Source organism: Convolutriloba macropyga, chromosome 1, assembly GCF_964194025.1.
Source record: "Convolutriloba macropyga chromosome 1, txConMacr16.3, whole genome shotgun sequence".
In the NCBI taxonomy this organism is placed as follows: domain Eukaryota; kingdom Metazoa; phylum Xenacoelomorpha; order Acoela; family Convolutidae; genus Convolutriloba; species Convolutriloba macropyga.
This window is the reverse complement of record NC_134468.1, coordinates 34,427,059-34,446,682: the sequence shown is the minus strand read 5'-3', so window position 1 is coordinate 34,446,682 and position 19,624 is coordinate 34,427,059. Positions and strand designations below refer to the sequence as shown.

At 33.4% G+C, this 19,624-nt stretch overlaps 1 protein-coding gene across 1 annotated transcript in view; it reads left to right on the top strand.

Annotated features, from left to right (window-relative positions):
- The first annotated feature begins 758 nt into the window (after nucleotides 1–758).
- The window catches only part of LOC142339371 (uncharacterized), a 43,834-nt gene continuing 24,968 nt past the window's right edge, over nucleotides 759–19,624 (top strand). Inside the window, exons 1-4 of the mRNA XM_075389414.1 lie at nucleotides 759–1,059; nucleotides 1,237–1,266; nucleotides 11,932–11,997; nucleotides 18,790–18,975. Coding sequence (XP_075245529.1) covers nucleotides 759–1,059; nucleotides 1,237–1,266; nucleotides 11,932–11,997; nucleotides 18,790–18,975 — 583 coding nt within the window. The remainder of the gene's footprint in view (nucleotides 1,060–1,236; nucleotides 1,267–11,931; nucleotides 11,998–18,789; nucleotides 18,976–19,624) is intronic.

Below are 19,624 nucleotides of genomic sequence, written 5' to 3'. Positions count from 1 at the left end.
CTTGCTTCGCGAACCTTTCAATTTCTAGTACTTGAATCATTTCGCTGTACATTACAGTACGAATAACCCGTGCGTTTGAATAGGAATATGAATGCGTCTTCTTGTCTCCACCTTTGCGGACAGTTTTATTGAGTGCGCTCTCTCATACGCTTGTCAGAAGAGACAAACGTTCCATTATGGGGAAACTAATTATGGAAAAACAATTTAAGCGTCCTCTCTTCCCTTCGGCTTTTCAAAAAATACAAGTTTATTTTAAATGGTGGTGAGTTGTGCTTTTAAAAATTGTAGATGTTTTTGAAGAAACTTCATCACAGAATCAGGTCTTTTTGCAAGAGAATTTGAAGTCTACTTTCTGTAAGACAGGTGAAACCAACCACTTTTTAATGCTCACTTTGGGACATTACTGCAAAGTTCCTTCAGTCAGAATTACCGAAGAATGAAGACACTACTGCAACTCAATTTTTTTTTAAAAATCGCCTTCATTATTTGCTAAGGCAACAATTATTTCTCTTGCTTCTTTTTTAAACGCAGTGAAATTTATGAAAATTAAATGAAGTCTCAGTCAGCGAATGTCATTTCAAAATTGAAGTTTTCTGTATAATGCTCAAATGTTTTTCTTCGAAATCTGTGGTAGTAAAATTTATTAAATGTGCTTTCGTTCTAAAATCCTAAACTGCTTTTTTTAAATTGTAAATTTGGAATAACAACTTGACATGAATTTTCATTTCTTTGCTTGTTATTTAACTGTGATAGTAAGAATGGCAACTTTTGCGTTTGGTTTGAGGACTTCGTCTATTACAAGCAACCATGACGTTTTGCTAGTGAACGAGGAGAACTTGAAACTGAAATTGGTAACGTGGTTTGACGACAAAGCAAAATGTTTCCCAGAATGTGTTCAAACAACTGGAGCAGAATCAAGAACTGTTGCCAAATACGTGTTTGTTTCGGGTAGATGTGAGTTTTATCTCTTAGAGGAGAGCAATACCGGTCATCCGAAAGTGTCCCTGAACGATTATACATTGACAGACAAATCAGCGGTTGCAGTATTTTACTTCCCCAGTAAGTTTGGTTAATAATGAACTTAAAATATTAGCTGGCCTCTTTACTTTTTCTCCCACTTCGAAGTAAGCAATAAGATACTGAATAAGCATACGATTGTCATGAAGTGGTTTCGTTGTTAGATTTTTCTAACTTGATACAGCTAAAGCTTTAATAAACGTAACATATGCGTTTTAGGCGAAGTGGAACCCAACAGCAAAGCAGTTGGTAAGTATAAAATCAAGATCAAATAAAGTTACTGAAAGCAAAGCCACAAACAAGTACAACGCTTAATGAATGTTACCACTGAAATAAGTTCCTTCAGCTAAAACTCCCAGTAAAACAGTATTCGATCAATATAAATTTCGAAAATCTATGATTTGATTTAGGAGATAGATTTTTGTTTGAATCAGTGACCATTTTTTGTCTGAATCAGAAACGGATTCAATTTTTCTGCTGTAATTTTTGCAAAAAATTTAGACTTTACTAGTGGGCAAAGCGAGATTTCATATTTCACTCCTTACTTGTCAGGTTTTTAACAATTCATAAAAATCGTATCAGTCATTGAAGAAATTTGAAACAAATATATATATATATATATATATATATATATATATATATATATATCTCAAAGCCCAACAAAAATGATCAAATCCACCAGCACGTCACCACGTTACCACTGGCAATTTTGTCGTAAATTGAGTGATATATTAATATTATTTAAAAAGACGTTTTTTCTTTTCTAGGTCAATGACTTTTTTTCTAATGAATCACATTACTCTTCATAGGGCTGCAACGACCATTAGCAGATTTATAGAGAACAAAGGTTAAAATATGAGTTGCTAAGAGCTTAGAAGACAAAAAACTAGTCATTTCTAAGTGAAACTATCTAAGCTAAATTATAATTTTTTTTTGAAAATCATAAGTGGGTGAAACAAAACAAAAACAGCATATTTGACAGAGATTTAATTAAAATCGGGATTTATTTTTTTGCTGGCAGCTATGCTGTGCAATGTTTATATCTAAATGTTGCACGCATGTGTTCCCCATTAGTGATCAAATCACGGATTGAACACCCGAGATCAAATTCTCTAACGAGTAACGTCTAGAGGCTTCAACGTAACTCCCTGGGGACGCAATGGGTACACCACATCAAAATAATTAGGTGGCACCTCCAGCTCAAACTAACTCAAAAACAAAACTCAATATAAATGCTCAATTATCCCGAACTGACAAAGGCCCCCAGTAAATAAGAAACTATATCAAGTTAGTCTTTGTATATCTCCGTCGAATTCTAAAACATTTCTTACAAACTCTGATACGTTTTCCGCGAAGTATTGCCGATCAAACAAAAAATTCAGGAAATCATTTTTTTATGGTAGCGTCTTTTTGCAAAAAAATTAAAGCTTTAAAAACTGCGGGTAAATATCCGCTGAACATGGTTTATGTTCCATTAAGTCAATCTTTAACTAGATGAGATAACTAGATCGCTTATTGTAAAATATTTTGTTTTTGTTAATTGAGCCCTTAGGTCTAGTTGCCTGATTATCATGAACCCTTAATTTACAGAATAAGAATGAGGTGAAATTAATAAGTGGTGGAGTTTTTTTACTCAGCATTCCTTTCTGCCCCGATTATAGTCTCCACTAACGGCCTTATGAGATATGATTTAGACCTAGTTATCCTCAAGAAGAGTTATCCTATTGAATCCTTAAAAGGTGTGTAACCATTTGCGTGTTAATTTTTTGCTGGGTTAAACCAACTAGAGTTTGAAAAATCAGGAGTATTTTGTAGAGGTTATAAGATAGGGGGAGAAACAGGACACAAGCGAGGACAGATATTTTTTGATATGATGTCTTGTTTTTGTTGCATTAAATTTTATACATTGCAAGAGACAAGCAAAGTGCAAGGTTCCACATCAAAACTTTGCAGGTTTAAAATGTTTAGGTCTAGATTCAAAAGACCGTCTATTCAACTCTTGGTCAATTCTTGAAGTGCAGTCTACCTAACTAAAATCTTGCACTTGATACCGCTATCTACGTTTAAGCTACCAAAGTGCGGTGCAAAGTTTAATTGATATTGCGATTTATTTTTCGAAGTGGTTTCGCAATTGAGAAATTTGTAAATGTTTTGTTGTGACTCCAATGAAGATCCCTCTAAATGGGGCTTTCTAATTGACTCGAGCAGTACGGCAGCCATAATTTTTTCGATGATTTTTTTCAAATGTAGACATGGTTCAAATAATTATGTTTTTTTATTTTGCCTTGGATCAGAGAAAAATCATAGAATAGTGGTGGTCCTGAATGCTACCCTCAATCATCTGAACTCATTTTGAATCAAAACTGCACAAAAAGTTACTTGTTTTCTTCTGTATGTTAAGCCCTTTTTATGTATTAAAACGGTTTGCTTTTTCACCATTAACCGAACATTGACTGTTATCATGAAAACAAGGAATAAAAGTCTGTCAAAAACTTTCCTGTTCAAAGATGTCAGATAGTCTTTATGGATAAAAACTTTTTTGATATCTTTCAAATCACCTGAATCGAGCCTTGCTAAAATAATGAGCTTTATTCCATTTTTTTTCGTGGTGTCATGATCCATGTTTTGAGTAGTATTTAGCTAATTTTTCCTTTTGGCTAACAAAATTTTGAACATTGCCCACGTTATGAGTAATGAAACAGTGCAGAGTCAACAAAAAACTGATTATTTTCTTCCACTGGAGAAACTTAACAAACGAGTTTCTTCTGCATCAGGACCATAAACATATCTCTTTTTGCGTCAACATGTTCCAGTAGAAAATATGTGGTCTATACTTCAAAGTGTTTTCTGATTGTTGACATCTTACATATTCTAGAATGATCTTATTTGAAGTCGAAATTGATCTCCTCAATAATGTCGACCCTATCCCAGAAAAGGTCGATTTTAAACGTAGGAAATAGCTCGTACGTTCAGTTTGAGTTGAAAAAATAACACCGAAGTTCGTATCTTTCATCTTCAGTTTCGTCAGTATGTTCTGTTTTCAAACGTACGAAACATCGACGCGTTGTTTTTTTGTCGTTTCTGTTCGGTCTCTTGGACTCCAGTGGGTGAAATTTTTCTATAGAGAACTTTGTTAGAAGAATAGTTGGTCTTTTCTGGCTAACGACGGTATAAATAATATACAAACTGATTTTGAGATCAGGATAATAACATGAACAAATACCGTCGTTTAGCCAGAGTAGACAATGGAAAATCAAAATCTAAATCGAACACTTTTTCCTATTATCATTTTAGACGCCTGTGAAAATGGCACTCATTCATGTGTTGATATGGCACTGTGTTCATTCGATGGCATCCAACCCTATTGTCTCTGTCCCCCACATCTACATGGAAATGGCATCCTGTGCACAAGTAGGTTACTATAACACAAGTGTGAACAGATAATAGTCAAATAAGAGGAAAAATTGGCAAAGAGCATTGTAAATAACTTCAGAGAGGTTACAAAACATTGCACCATTAAAAGAATTTGCAATCAACAAATCTTTCGATATCTTTGTAAAGGGGGTGTGCTAAAAATCTGATAGAAAGAGCTTAGAAGACAAAAAACTAGTCATTTCTAAGTGAAACTATCTAAGCTACATTAAAGATTTATTTTTTTTTGAAAATCATAAGTGGCTGAAACAAAACAAAAACAGCATATTTGACAGAGATTTAATTAAAATCGGGATTAGTTTTTTTGCTGGCAGCTATGCTGTGCAATGTTTATATCTAATTGTTGCACACATGTGTTCCCCATTAGTGATCAAATCACGGATTGAACACCCGAGATCAAATTCTGTAACGAGTAACGTCTAGAGGCTTCAAAGTAACTCCCTGGGGACGCAATGGGTACACCACATCAAAATAATTAGGTGGCACCTCCAGCTCAAACTAACTCAAAAACAAAAAACTCAATATAAATGCTCAATTATCCCGAACTGACAAAAGCCCCCAGTAAATAAGAAACTATATCAAGTTAGTCTTTGTATATCTCCGTCGAATTCTAAAACATTGCTTACAAATTCTGATACGTTTTCCGCGGAGTATTGCCGATCAAACAAAAAATTCAGGAAAATCATTTTTTTATGGTAGCGTCTTTTTGCAAAAAAAATAAAGCTTTAAAAACAGCGGGAAAATATCCGGTGAACATGGTTTATGTTTCATTAAGCCAATATTTAACTAGATGAGATAACTAGATTGCTTATTGTAAAATATTTTGTTTTTGTTTATTGAGCCCTTAAGTCTACTTGCCTGATTATCATGAACCCTTAATTTACAGAATGAGAATGACTTGAAATTAATATGTGGTGGAGTTCGTTTACTCAGCATTCCTTTCTGCCCCGATTATAGTCTCAACTAACGGCCTTATGAGATATGATTTAGACCTAGTTATCCTCAAGAAGAGTTATCCTATTGAATCCTTAAAAGGTGTGTAACCATTTGCGTGTTAATTATTTGCTGGGTTAAACCAACTAGAGTTTAAAAAATCAGGATTATTTTGTAGAGGTTATAAGATAGGGGGAGAAACAGGACACAAGCGAGGACAGATATTTTTTGATATGATGTCTTGTTTTTGTTTCTTTAAATTGCAAGAAAATATACATTGCAAGAGACAAGCAAAGTGCAAGGTTCCACATCAAAACTTTGCAGGTTTAAAATGTTTAGGTCTAGATTCAAAAGACCGTCTATTCAACTCTTGGTCAATTCTTGAAGTGCAGTCTACTTAACTAAAATCTTGCACTTGATACCGCTATCTACGTTTAAGCTACCAAAGTGCGGTGCAGAGTTTAATTGATATTGCGATTTATTTTTCGAAGTGGTTTCGCAAATGAGAAATTTGCAAATGTTTTGTTGTGACTCCAATGAAGATCCCTGTAAATGGGGCTTTCTAATTGACTCGAGCAGTACGGCAGCCATAATTTTTCCGATGATTTTGTTCAAATGCAGACATGGTTCAGAAAATTATTTTTTTTTATTTTGCCTTGGATCAGAGAAAAATCACAGAATAGTGGTGGTCCTGAATGCTACCCTCAATCATCTGAACTCATTTTGAATCAATACTAAACAAAAAGTTAGTTGTTTTCTTCTGTATGTTAAGCCTTTTTTATGTATTAAAACGGTTTGCTTTTTCACCATTAACCGAACATTGACTGTTATCATGAAAACAAGGAATAAAAGTCTGTCAAAAACTTTCCTGTTCAAAGATGTCAGATAGTCTTCATGGATAAAAACTTTTTTGATATCTTTCAAACCACCTGAATCGAGCCTTGCTAAAATAATGAGCTTTATTCCATATTTTTTCTTGGTGTCATGATCCATGTTTTGAGTAGTATTTAGCTAATTTTTCCTTTTGGCTAACAAAATTTTAAACATTGCCCACGTTATGAGTAATGAAACAGTGCAGAGTCAACAAAAAAACTGATTATTTTCTTCCACTGGAGAAACTTAACAAACGAGTTTCTTCTGCATCAGGACCATAAACATATCTCTTTTTGAGTCAACATGTTCCAGTAGAAAATATGTGGTCTATACTTCAAAGTGTTTTCTGATTGTTGACATCTTACATATTCTAGAATGATCTTATTTGAAGTCGAAATTGATCTCCTCAATAATTTCGACCCTATCCCAGAAAAGGTCGATTTTAAACGTAGGAAATAGCTCGTACGTTCAGTTTGAGTTGAAAAAATAATACCGAAGTTTGTATCTTTCATCATGAGTTTCGTCAGTATGTTCTGTTTTCAAACGTACGAAACATCGACGCGTTATTTTTTTGTCGTTTCTGTTCGGTCTCTTGGTCTCCAGTGGGTGAAATCTTTCTATGGAGAACTTTGTTAGAAGAATGGATGGTCTCTTCTGGCTAACGACGGTATAAATAATATACAAACTGATTTTGAGATCAGGATAATAACATGAACAAATACCGTCGTTTAGCCAGAGTAGACAATGGAAAATCAAAATCTAAATCGAACACTTTTTCCTATTATCATTTTAGACGCCTGTGAAAATGGCACTCATTCATGTGTTGATATGGCACTGTGTTCATTCGATGGCATCCAACCCTATTGTCTCTGTCCCCCACATCTACATGGAAATGGCATTCTGTGCACAAGTAGGTTACTATAACACAATTGTCAACAGATAATAGTCAAATAAGAGGAAACATTGGCAAAGAGCATTGTAAATAACTTCAGAGAGGTTACAAAACATTGCATCATTAAAAGAATTTGCAATCAACAAATCTTTCGATATCTTTGTAAAGGGGGTGTGCTAAAAATCTGATAGAAAGAGACTGTATTGGTTGTTGCAGAGTAGTTTATCCTTTCTAACTTCTTATCTAACGTTACGTATCCAGTCTTTTCCAGTCATCACCAGCTTTTTCTCGGTATCTATTGTTTTTTGCATTATATATAAAAAGATGCTAAACACTAGGATTTAGATAACCAAATATAAAAGAACGAAAGAAAGTTGAATTAAAATTTCGGATCTTTGTCCATATTTGTTCCGACCTACTTTGGTCGGGGGAGGAACTGTTTAAACCATTTAAATTGGGTGTTTTTGTTCAGTCAATTTTGGACAATCGATATATTCACCATAGAGAGCTCTTTATAAATAAAGCAGCCCCTTTTTGTCAAAAATTGCAAGAAATAAGCTTCTTTAGTCAACTTTGCTTAAATTTGCCGGAAGTGAATACCTAAAAATTGTTCAATAGACTGCTCATTTACCTCTCTGCTGCCTTTGAAAGTTTTCTGGGTTGGCAATTTCGCCGATTTTTAGCTAACATATCTCAACAATTATACAAACAGCATCATTTTTTGAATTTTGAACTTTTTGCCAAATTATCTATATCCTTTAAACTGGGAACCATTGCATGTTCCTAATGTGTCAATAGTAACAGCATGTCTAGATTTGGTCTGATCGTGGAAATCAAAAATCTAAAAACAATCCGAATTGTAATCAGTGGGTGTCAAGGATCACAAGTGACCGGTTTCATGAATAATCGCCTTATTAAACAATTTTTTTAGGTTTTCTGAGCTGAGAACTTTTCGTTGTTTCCAATTTAAACTCATTTGTTTTGAGAATAAACAAGGTATTATAGAGCTTAGCTTGGTCACTATTTTTCACTTGTTTTTGGTTCAACTTGCAGATTTTTTTCAGTAAAGAAAGAATGTAAAGCCAGCCTAATTGAGTTTTAATCTCGGAATTTTAATTGAATTTTAAGTTATGACGGCTTTAGGCTTTAAGTAAAAATTTTCTGGTTTCACTACTCCTAGCTTCACAAGAAAAATTGATTTTCCGATATTTACTCATTTTTCAGGTTATTCATTTCTGGTTTGGTCAGATTATCAAAATATTGATAGTACGCATATCTTTTATTGGTGCTCAAAAATAGGTCAATTGAACTTCTATTTTTCATGGAATAGATTATGTTTTTAACGGTATCAACAACGTTTCCCAGAAAAGTTATTAGAATTTTTATTATTTTGTCTTTAATTGTTGTTTTAATTGTCTTTTAGAATGGCAGAATGAGATTTTCTGAAAAATAAGAGGTCTCAAGGGTATGTAATCTTGTTATGGACAATATATAAGCCTATTTACTGATTTTCGTTGCTAGACGATGATTTTCATGACTTTAAAGATAACATTTTCAGAACTGTGGAAGATTTTTTATAAAAATTTCAATTTTTTTGCCTGTTTGTTACCTAGCCTCAATAATCGAAGGTCACATCACTTATTGGCGTTGAAAGGAGACGCATTTGGAGATATCTTGGAGTGAAATAATTGGCGTCGAAAGGAGACGCAATTGGAGTGAAATAATTATGTTTTTAATAACTTCGAGAACAAATGACAAAATCTGCCTCGTCTCAGTGGCGTCCGTAGGTGAATAAACAAACATGCTTAGATATTTCAATTTGTAGCTGAGAGAATTTCGTGAGTTTTAAAATAACTGTTTCTCAAAAATATATAATTTTCAGCTGAGAATCTTTTGTTTCATTATTTTTGTCTTTTCGTTACCCCGTCCTAATAAAAAAGTCAGATTTTTTTCTGCGTTTGAGTTTCTATTTATAAAGGTCTAACTTATTTTGATCGATGACTGGTCTCATTGGCTTCCACTCGAAGAATGAAGGGATTTTTGAATGACATGAATTGATAGTTGATAGTTTTCATTACTCGGAATTCAAGACTAGTTCAATACTAGATTTCAAGAATGGGTTTGACACCGGTTTCTTGATTTGTTTTGCTTTTTTGATATTTGTCTGTATTTGACGTTTTTTGTTATGGTATGACCTTTTAATAAAAAAAACACGTCCCAAGTTTTATTTGGAGGATTATTTGAACCTGTTTAATAAATTTTATTTATTGCTGATTGTATTAATGATTTCAATAAAAAATTATTTTGAATTTGTTTCAAACTGTTCGCCTTCCGTTTTTTCTCTATTGTTTACCTAGTCTCATAATTCACAATTTATATATAACGTTGCTGGCATGAAAAAAATCAACATTTCTAAAAATGTCAATGAATTTAATTTAGTTTTAATGGCTTCCAAACTCGTTTTTTTTTAAAAAAATTATAATATTGTTCTTTTTGTTTTTCATTATTTGACGTTCTTTTTCTAAACGTTGGGCATAATCTGATCACTCATTGCTTTTTTTTAAAGAAATGAACAAATCTGTTTTTTATCTCAATGTATAGATAATCCTTTTCATGACTTTTAAACTAATTGTTTTCGAAAAATACAAAATGTTGCTTTTAGTATTGCGCTTTTCCTGTCTACTTCTAACCTAGTTTCATTAATGTTCATAAATGAGTGGTCACATATCCCTTTATTGGCGTTCAAAAAACGAACAGCGAAACATTTGTCATTCTTAGGGCATAGATTTTGGTTTAAACGCCTTCCACACAGTTTTCTCGCAAAATTGATTTGGAGTTCTTTTCTTTACTTTTTTTTGTAGTCGAATAACCTTAATATTTACTGGTCCCAATGTTTTATCTTATGGAGATGTAAATGATTGTATTACAAACGTATTTGATGATTTCAGCTCATACCTAATTGTTTTGATCACTTTGGAACCAACCGCTTTCAAAATTTTTGAGCATAATTTTTATGTTAGCCGCTTTTGTTGTCTACTTGTTCATGTGTTTTCTAAGGACTGGTTTCAATCGTTTCTGTTGAAGAAAAATGAACTAGTTTTTTTTGTTTATTTTAGGTTTTATTTGCTGCTATTTAGACTTAGTTATTAAGTTTTTCTTGTTTGTTGTGATTTGATTTTGTTGTTCGTCTTGTCTCGTACTCTTAATAAAGGAATGTTTGCTCCGCCTCCTAAAGTGGTATGTTTCAAGTCCACTGAATGTTCGACTTGGACGCAATTCTTTATCCACACACTAGTTAATTTCGAAAAATACTGGAATTTTTAAAAGTTTTCTCTTCCATCCTCATTTGGTAGACAATTAAGCCGAAATGTGAATGATTGGGTTTGGAGCATTATGTTCAAACGCACATTACCGAGCCTCCTAATGTTTGTGCTTCATTTTTGTGTTCAATAATATAGCAGTACAATGAGAAAAACACTGACCAATAAAACCAAAAAATTACGTCTGCGATCCAATCAAACAGCACCTGTTACATCTACCAACAGATAATAGTACAGAAAATTTGAACTAAACTTTTGTATCAATTAGCAGTTTTGTTCGAAAGAGAGAAAGATTGATGCATGCACTAGAAAAGTCATAACATAGTTGGATAAACCGAAAACAACCAAAATACCAGCAGTTTTGATACCATAACCCAATAAATGGAAGGGTTCAACAGTATTTTTGAAAAATAAAAAATGAACAATTTCCTCATAAAGTTGTAATATTGCAACTTCTAAATTTTTCACCTCAGAAAAGGCAATAATCATTTCTTGCACAGTAAGCTGAGCAATTGCCAGGGGTAATCAAATTTAAAAAAAACGTTTGTTCTCTTTAAATAATGCAACGGAAAATATAAAATAATGTAGCAGAAAGCCATGAAATTTATGTTTTTTTTTCAATTCTCATCTCGACGGCATGTATCAACTTTAAGTTCGCTTTTCACTAGAGATGGGTTAAAAAACATTTTGAAAATTTATCTTTTTATTTAGTTCAATAGTCGAAACAGTGACATCAACTTTCTGCGCAGAGCAAATGCTAATTTCTTATATTATGTAGGCATAAAAAGAAAAATGTATACTATTTAGTGCAAGAAATCAAACGAAGATAAAGAAAATATATTTTTTAAAATTATTACAGTTACACAGAAGCAAACCAAAAATATCGCTCTCAAATGTTTTAGTGGTATAAAAAGTATTTGTAAAGTATTTGTTAAAATTAATCTTATTTTAAAGTTTTCGAAAAACAACATACACTAGTTAGTTTGAAATAGCTTTGTTAAGCTGTGAGGGCATTGAGAAGTGAAATGATGTTACATTCAGGAATATCAGAGGAATTTTTATTGAAGAACACTTTTTCAAACTTTTCTAATTGTTTTTACCTTTTTTAGCAGTTTCATTTTCTGTCGCTTGTGCGAGTTTTTTTTTGAAAAAAACTGCAATGAAGAAAAAATTGGTGCTCTGACCGATGAGTTGTTTCCTATCTACTAATAAAATGCAGTATTATGACCACAAAGAATTTGATCGTCCCCTGGAAATTGGAAAAAATGACGAAAATCGCTATTATGTAGTCAATAATGGTTTCGCTCCAATTCTTTTTTTTCTCTGACAATTAGTCAATTCTAAGTCCTTTTAAACAAAATTTTTGAAAAATTTTAGAACGGTAGATAATAGTTTTGTCATCTCAAAGCTATCCAATTGCTTCTGATCGACTGCTGTTGATAAAACTCCTTTTATTTTTTTCAGGTTATGCTCGACCAGATGTGATGAATGGCGATCCACAATTTGAAGCAGAAAATCTACAAGTTCTCAGTCCGTTAGAAATTCAAATCTTTGTGTTCATTAAAATAGTTTATGTAGCCTTTTAAAAGCCAGAAAATGGCAATTTTTGGGAGATCTGCATTTATTTTTGGAGAATCTTACAAAAGATTTAACTTCTCCTCAAGCTGTGCTATCTGACATATGTATTCCAAATTAAATATTCATTTTAGTTTCAAGGTAACTGTTTGTCCACCTAATTTCCTCGGTTGGACAAAAATTTACGCTCCAGATGAATGAATTATTCCAAAAATTTGCAAGATCAACGGCAGCCCGCGTCGAAAAATTGGAGCAATTGCCACCTTTTCTAATAACAATTTTGTGAATGCGGTGAAAGCGCTGAAATTATGCAAGGCCGAAGTAAAACTTATGTGAAATCCACTATAAAAAAGTTTTTAAAAAAGTTAAATTATGTAAGATGAATGGCGAGAGTTTTTGTCGAAACACCCGTTTTTGCAATTCTTTGTTTGAAAAATGAAAGCAGCAACTAATGGAGAAGTGCGACAAATGGTAGCATCGTTGTTTCACCACTCTTACGCCATATGGACTCAATTGTCATACCTATTGTTTGAAACAATGACTTTGCTCAAATTTGACGGTGTTCATCAAAAATGTCGTTGAATTTTACAGACGTTCATTGAACTATGGCACCCGAACCGCGAATTTTTGTCAAAGTTATGTAAGTTAAAGGGTAAATACCGTTGACTAGTCAGAACATTCACCGGAATTTTCCTACAAAATTTTGCGGTGAATGCCTTGAGTTTTGCGTTTGTAATGGTAGATTTTACATAGATCTAAATTTATATTGAGTTTCTAAGCGCAGATTTTACATAATTTTGTGCTTCTAATGGTAGATCTTACATAATTCTGCTTTGAATTTAAAGTCAACGCTTAGAGCTCTTTTTGCGAGACTCGAACCACTGACCCCCTGTCTCTTCTACCATTGTGCCACCGTACCTGGTTTATCTTAAGAACCACATTCTTTATAAGCTATATGAATTCCACGCTAAATTAAACGCAAAATTGTGTAAGATAAACGCTAATTCAACGCAAAATTATGTAAGACCTACGCTTAATTCAACGCAAAAATTTATGTAAGATCCACGCTAAGTTCAACGTAAATCTTAAAAAGGTCAACGCTAAAATTTGTTAGATCTTCGCTCAGAAACGCAAATTTATGTAAGATATATGCTTAGAAACGCAAACTTTTGTATAAGCAACGCTAAATTCAACTCAAATTTATGTAAGATTTACGCTAATTTCAGCTCAATGTTATGTAAGCACTAAGCTAAACTCAACGCAAAATTAAAGCTTAAGAACGCAAAGTTTTGTAAGATCTACGTTTAAGCGCATAAAATCAACTCATTCACCGCCAATCTTACATATCTTTGCGTTTTTAAGCGTTGGCACCTCGGCCCGGGCAATTTATTTCTCATTGCGGGGGACTGGATATCCGGTGAATTCTCAATTAGGCAATCGCAATATAAGCAGCCGTAAGTCTAAAATTTTGAAACAAATCTACTTTTTATTGTCAATAGGTGCTTTCCATTCAGACATTTAAATACTGTGTTTCAAAATCTAATGATCGCCATAAAGTACTCCTCTATTCTTTCGATTGTTTTTACATGATAACAGCTTACACATGGTTACCAGTATTTTAAGCTCCGGTTACCAGTATTTTAAGCTCTCAGCTTTTGCTTGAACATCATATTCTTCAAATTACTGGCCCCGCATAGTTCCATGCTATCAATAATGAGGCAATGAATTTTTTTTTAAATATCCTCTCCATCTCTCCATTCTTTCCTGCAACTTTTGACCAAATATTATCCCAAATATTAGCAAAGGGTGTAGAAGTCATTTAATAGTTTTAAAAAATTGCCTATTGTACATGGTGCGCAGCTTATTAGTCAGCGTGGAAATTACCCGAAAATGTCAGAAGTAGGCAACTTAAAAGAAATAAAAGCTCGGAGAAATGTTGCAAGCATTCATAAGAGAGACGAGCTATTTTTTAATGGACTTACATCAAATAAATGTATTTGCCATGCCTCAGCGACCTATCGGACTTGATCAGAATCTATCACAAGAGAAAAGACTGCGTGATGAAACATGTTATTCTCGAAAAAAAAACACTGGAGCGTTCTTGACTCATTGGCTAATTGAGTATAAGGTCTTGTTTTTCGCACAATATCGTAAGCATCTCATTGCACATTGCTTATTTTTATGTATTGTTTTAAGTATTTTTTAAACATGTCTCTGTTGTAGTTTTCTGTTATTCCGCAATTTCTATTCGTCACTTTTTATATCAATTATTACTGTGAATCTTGACAACTTACAACGAGTTAACATGAATAACTCTCGAAGTTGAATAGACATCCCAAGTCCAGACCAAGACTTATGAAAAAGCCCACACAGTCCAGTACAAGCTTCTTAGTTTTTTAATTTTCTTCGTTTTTTCGTAGAAGTTAATGGTCGAGCCTGGTCTTTTCATGGGCCGATCAAAAGTCTTTTCACAAGTCTGCTTTTTTGTGAGTTTGAAAAATGGAAGCAGCAACGGAGCAAGATTAAACAGCATTGCACTACTGCAATCCAACTTAAATCACAATTTGTAAACTGCCAAAGACTTAAAAAAGTTTGCTATTCTCAAGATAAAGCAGTTACCGCAGCTGGATTATATTGCCACACTACTCCATCGAATGAAGCTAAGTAACTTAATTGTAATGATTTTCTCATTAGCCTTGATGAAAACGTTGCGTTGTTCAGTTTTCTACCACTATTACGAATTATATTTTCTTTTGAAAATAATGCACATTTTTGAAAGATGATTCCTCGGAATCGCAAGAGCGTACATGCTGAATACAATTTGAGCAATAGTGAGCAATATAATAGCACGTAAATATTTGAGGCGAAAATACTAACTCATGAAAAGACTTTTGCTCGACTCACGACTTGATCATAGTTTTGAGCTGGTCAAATAAGACTCATGAAATTGCCTTAGAAGTCCAGAGCTCAAGTCTGGTCGAGCAAGACTCCCGCTTGACTTTTTTGTGACGAGCAAAGGCCCAGTATGACAAAACGTGAGTCAATCAAAATTCCAGTGTACCTTTTTGGGTCCAGCAAATGTCCGAGTGGCAAAATATAGGTCAAGCAAAAGTGCAGGCGATCCATAAGGCGTCTTTTCATAGCTCGTTTGGGTCAGGCATGGTCTTATCACGCCCATTTTGGTATAGCGTGGTCTTTTCAGGGGTCGAATTCTAGACCAGTGAACCAGACCATCTTTCGGTTATCAGTGTTGCTGTCCTTAACCCTATCGTAGAAAAATTTGAACACTTTAAGAAAACACACACTTCGAAAAACTTTTCTTTTGTTTAGGGCAAATAAAAAATAGGCTGAAATTGTTCGATCATGAATATGTAAAACCTGGCAAGCACCTATAGTTATAGCTGTTTGCAGAAATTTTAGAAGCTCCGTTTCATACGTAGAGCAGGTTGATGGTTAGGTGATGTTTGGTTTTTAAGTATACAAGGAGGCTCGGTAATCTGCGGTCGCACATAAGGCTCCGACCCCGCTCACCCACAATTTTGGAATAATTGTCTACCAATTGAGGAACATATAGAAAAACACAAAAATTTTTTTGGGAATCCCAAAAAACCCAAAAAGAACCCAAATATTAAAAAAAAGTGTATGAACGAAAAAAATAGCCCCCAAAGCAAATAATTCAGTGGAGTAAAAAAGGATGCACTAGATTGATGAGCCAATGATATGTCAATATTAGGAAGGCGAGTTAAGGCGCACAGCAAAAACAACAATAACAAACATTGATAACATCAAAAACTTTATGTGCGTTTTAAAAACAATACTTAATAACAAAGTCAACAAAGCGTCAGATAAAACTGCAATTGGTTAAATTAACTTGTAATTCACGACAAACGATATGGGACCAGTCCAAAATAAGGCTAGGTAACAACTAGTCAGAAAAGAACAATAGCACTAAAGTTAAAAAACTCGCTTATTTTTTTCAAACAATTAAATTAAAAAAAAAAAACGAAAACCATTAGAAAGCAAGTAAAATATCCCAAAGAATTACGATTACCAGTGCTTCTTTTGAAGGGCATTAAGACCTGTCCCTATTCAGTTTTTCTGCGGCTGAAAAGATGAAAAAGACAACAAAGGAAAATTCAAACTAAATTAAAACTTGCCAGAAAACGCTGTCAAATCTGTAGAGCCATTTTTTTGGCTCTCAAAATACGTTAGATTGTGCCATCCTCAAACACCGATAATATAGTATGTGGCATTTCATCTTTTCATTATTAAGACTAGGTAACAAGTAGACAAAAAAGAAAAAAAGCGCAAAAGAAAGTAGTACTTTCGATTTTTATTCGAGACAAAATTACTTCCAAAGTCTTGAAAGCCATTAGTTACAAAATGAAATAATTGAATAGGTTCGTTTATTCGTCCAATGGAAGCTCTTAAGAGCTGCAATTATCCAGAATATGTCTTGCGTCGACAAAAAACGTCAAAGACGACAAATCAATTTAATTTTTTTTTGTGAAAAGCCGAAGTCGAAGCCAGGAAGGTTATAACGAATTCCTTAATTAAATTAGATTTTGAGACACCAATCCCTTTTGACACCTTTTTTGACCACATTAAATTTATATTCGACCTGTAATTATTGAGACTAGGTAGCAAAAAGACAAAAAATTGCAAATATATAATGTTTTTTTATTTTGGAAAACAAACGTAAAAATGACAGTGAAGTAAAAACGACAGTTGAAGACAATTGTAAAAAAATCAAATAAATTCTTCGGGAAAGGGGTGTCGAAGTCGTTAAGACCTTATTCTATCTTTTAAGATTTTAATATGTTCAGTTGTGCTTACATTTTAACGCCAATAATCTGATATGAAAAGTCTCAATAATAGGATAATGTGACAAAGCTGGAAAACGTGAAAAACTGGCAAATATCTTAAAAAAAAATTTGGAAAACTAATGGTATCAAAGCCAGAAAACAATAACTTAAGGCTTAAAACCGCAATAGAGATTAAATTTTAAGTCAGTAGAAAGAAGAAGCTTTCTTTCTTTGATGATTCTATGATTGAAAAAAATAGAGGAAAAATTCCTTGATCCAATTTTTATTTTAAAATCAATTACTTTTAAAAGTCATAACGGCCTTAAGCTTTCAAGTGAAAAAAACTAAATGTATTAGCTTTGAGCTGCTTAGGAAGCCAATTGAAACTATCATTCCTGAGCTTTGATTTGATATGTTCTGTTCTTCAATTAAAATAAAAGAAATCATTTTTTTTTAAAAAAAGACCGACTGATTTCAATCCGAATTAAGGATTGTAACAGTCCATGATTGGTCCAAAACTAGCCCTGATAATGCTTATCGCCCTATAGGAACACTTAATTTTGTGAATGAGCTAGATATAGATAATTTGTTAGTTAAAAACTCAATAATAAATTCTGCGTTTTTGATAATCAACGATTAATTAACGGAAAACGCCAGTTATAACTACAGTGCACTCTCAACAGATGTTGAAGTAGAAATAGCCCCCGCTTGAGTCTACAAAGATTGTATTAGTGTTGTTTGGGGTTGTATTTCAGGCAATTTTAATCAAAGTGGACTAAAGAAGCTTATTTCGTGCTACTTTTGATGAAAAAGGCTGAATTTTGAAATATTTAGCCCAAATTTTTGAGAAAAAAATTAATTCAAAACAATCAATATTACTTTTTTGTCTTTAAAAATAAAATAAACAGCCCTATTTTCTAAAAAATTTTAACAATTTTCAGCAAAATTGGCAAAATTTTAGTCAAAAATTGCGGAAAATGTGAATAAAATCAACGGAATTCACTCTATTTTCTCAAAAGTTTAAACCTCGATAACTCCTTATAGAAAACGAAAATCCGAAAAATCATTTTAATTCCATATTCTACGCTGGACAAGCTTTCTAATGATACCAGTCTCAACTCTCTACGATGAATGTATCGATCGGTGAAAATTGACTGAACAAAAAAACCCATTTGAGTTTATAGTTCCTCCCCCCTCAAGAGGGGTCGGAACAATTAAATTTACTTCGTGATTCTGTATTTGACATAAATTTTGATTGGGGAGGTGTTTAAGGATACAGCTTAGAAATTTCTCAAAGTTAGCGCACATATTCTGAGTATTCTGATCAGTCCGTCTTACACTGAATTGACATCCGATCACACCGTCTGAGACGCAATGCCTGCTGATATGACAATCCTACACTCAAAATTTTGCTTGTGCACTTTCTGCTTTTAGTTTTGTTAGATTCAGCCCGAAACTTTTGAGACCACAGTGCACTCGAAGTCACTTGAGATGAGACTTACAAGCGATCAGATACACCTGCGATCAGATACACCTGCGTTTTGATCAGATACACCTGCGTTTGAAACCAAATCTAGTCCGACCAAACTGAAGTTGCAATACTTGAACATTACTTGATTTTTTTGATGTTTGTATGTTCTTGGCAGAAATAATTGCACTTGAGGTTTTTCAATGCTAACAAGTGCTAGCTAGCTATAACGCACACATGCAATATCATATTAACAATTGAGCACGGTGCAGTTTCTCATCGGAATCATGTGGCCTAAATGCGTTCTAATCCACCTCCGATAAAAATTATACTGCGTTTTGTGGTCAACCAGTATCCGTAAATTTGAAAGTCAATTTAACACATGATTTCCTTGGAGGCTCATTACATCTAGGACATCAGCTTGCAGGAACAACTTAATTCACTGATAGGTACGGGATTTGTTCATTTTTCTAGGAGGATCGATGGATTTTCTTTTCGATCTCAATGTCCACAACAGGGAAGCTTCGTTTGATGACAAACACTGTGTAGAATTTTCTGCTGATAATGTTGGAGAGGGAAGTTGGGCCATCACAGTCGATTTGAAAGAACGGCACTATGTGAAGTCTGTAGGATTTTACAACAGGAGGGACACTGAATCAGGTTTATATCCCGTTTTTATAACCTGAGTACAGGAGATTTTGCCGTTTGTTCCAACATTTTTTCAAATTGGGGGAATATATATATATATATATATATATATATATATATATATATATATATATATATATATATATATATGCGAGTCCACCTTTTTTTTCTTCAGTCATTTTTTTTCACTCTTTGCTTGCGCATTGCAAAGAAACAAGAGAAAAATCATTTTGTAGCGCTCAGAGGATAGTTTTGATATTTAATAAATCAACCAACAAATTTTATTGTAGGTTGGAAAATAGACGCTGTTTTGAAAAATTGAAAGGTAAAGAGGAAAACGAAGACAGCAAGAGATGGTGGCGAGAGTTGAGGATAAAAATTCAATTATAATAATTTAATTCCTCTAAAAGTTGTTTTTAAAATCCATATCTATCGTTAAATTCAACACAAATTGTTTTCGATAAAAGAGAAGACTTTCTTAAAATTAGGAGGTATTAAAAAAACAAAAACCAAAAAACAACATTTTCAAAAACTGGTGAGCTCTTTCTCCTCCTTAGTACTTATTTACGGCTTTTAATTTGTGTAGTTCTATAGATATGAGATTTGACTCAAATAGAAAAACATTTTTATAGAATACACGAATTGAAATTTGCAACAGAAG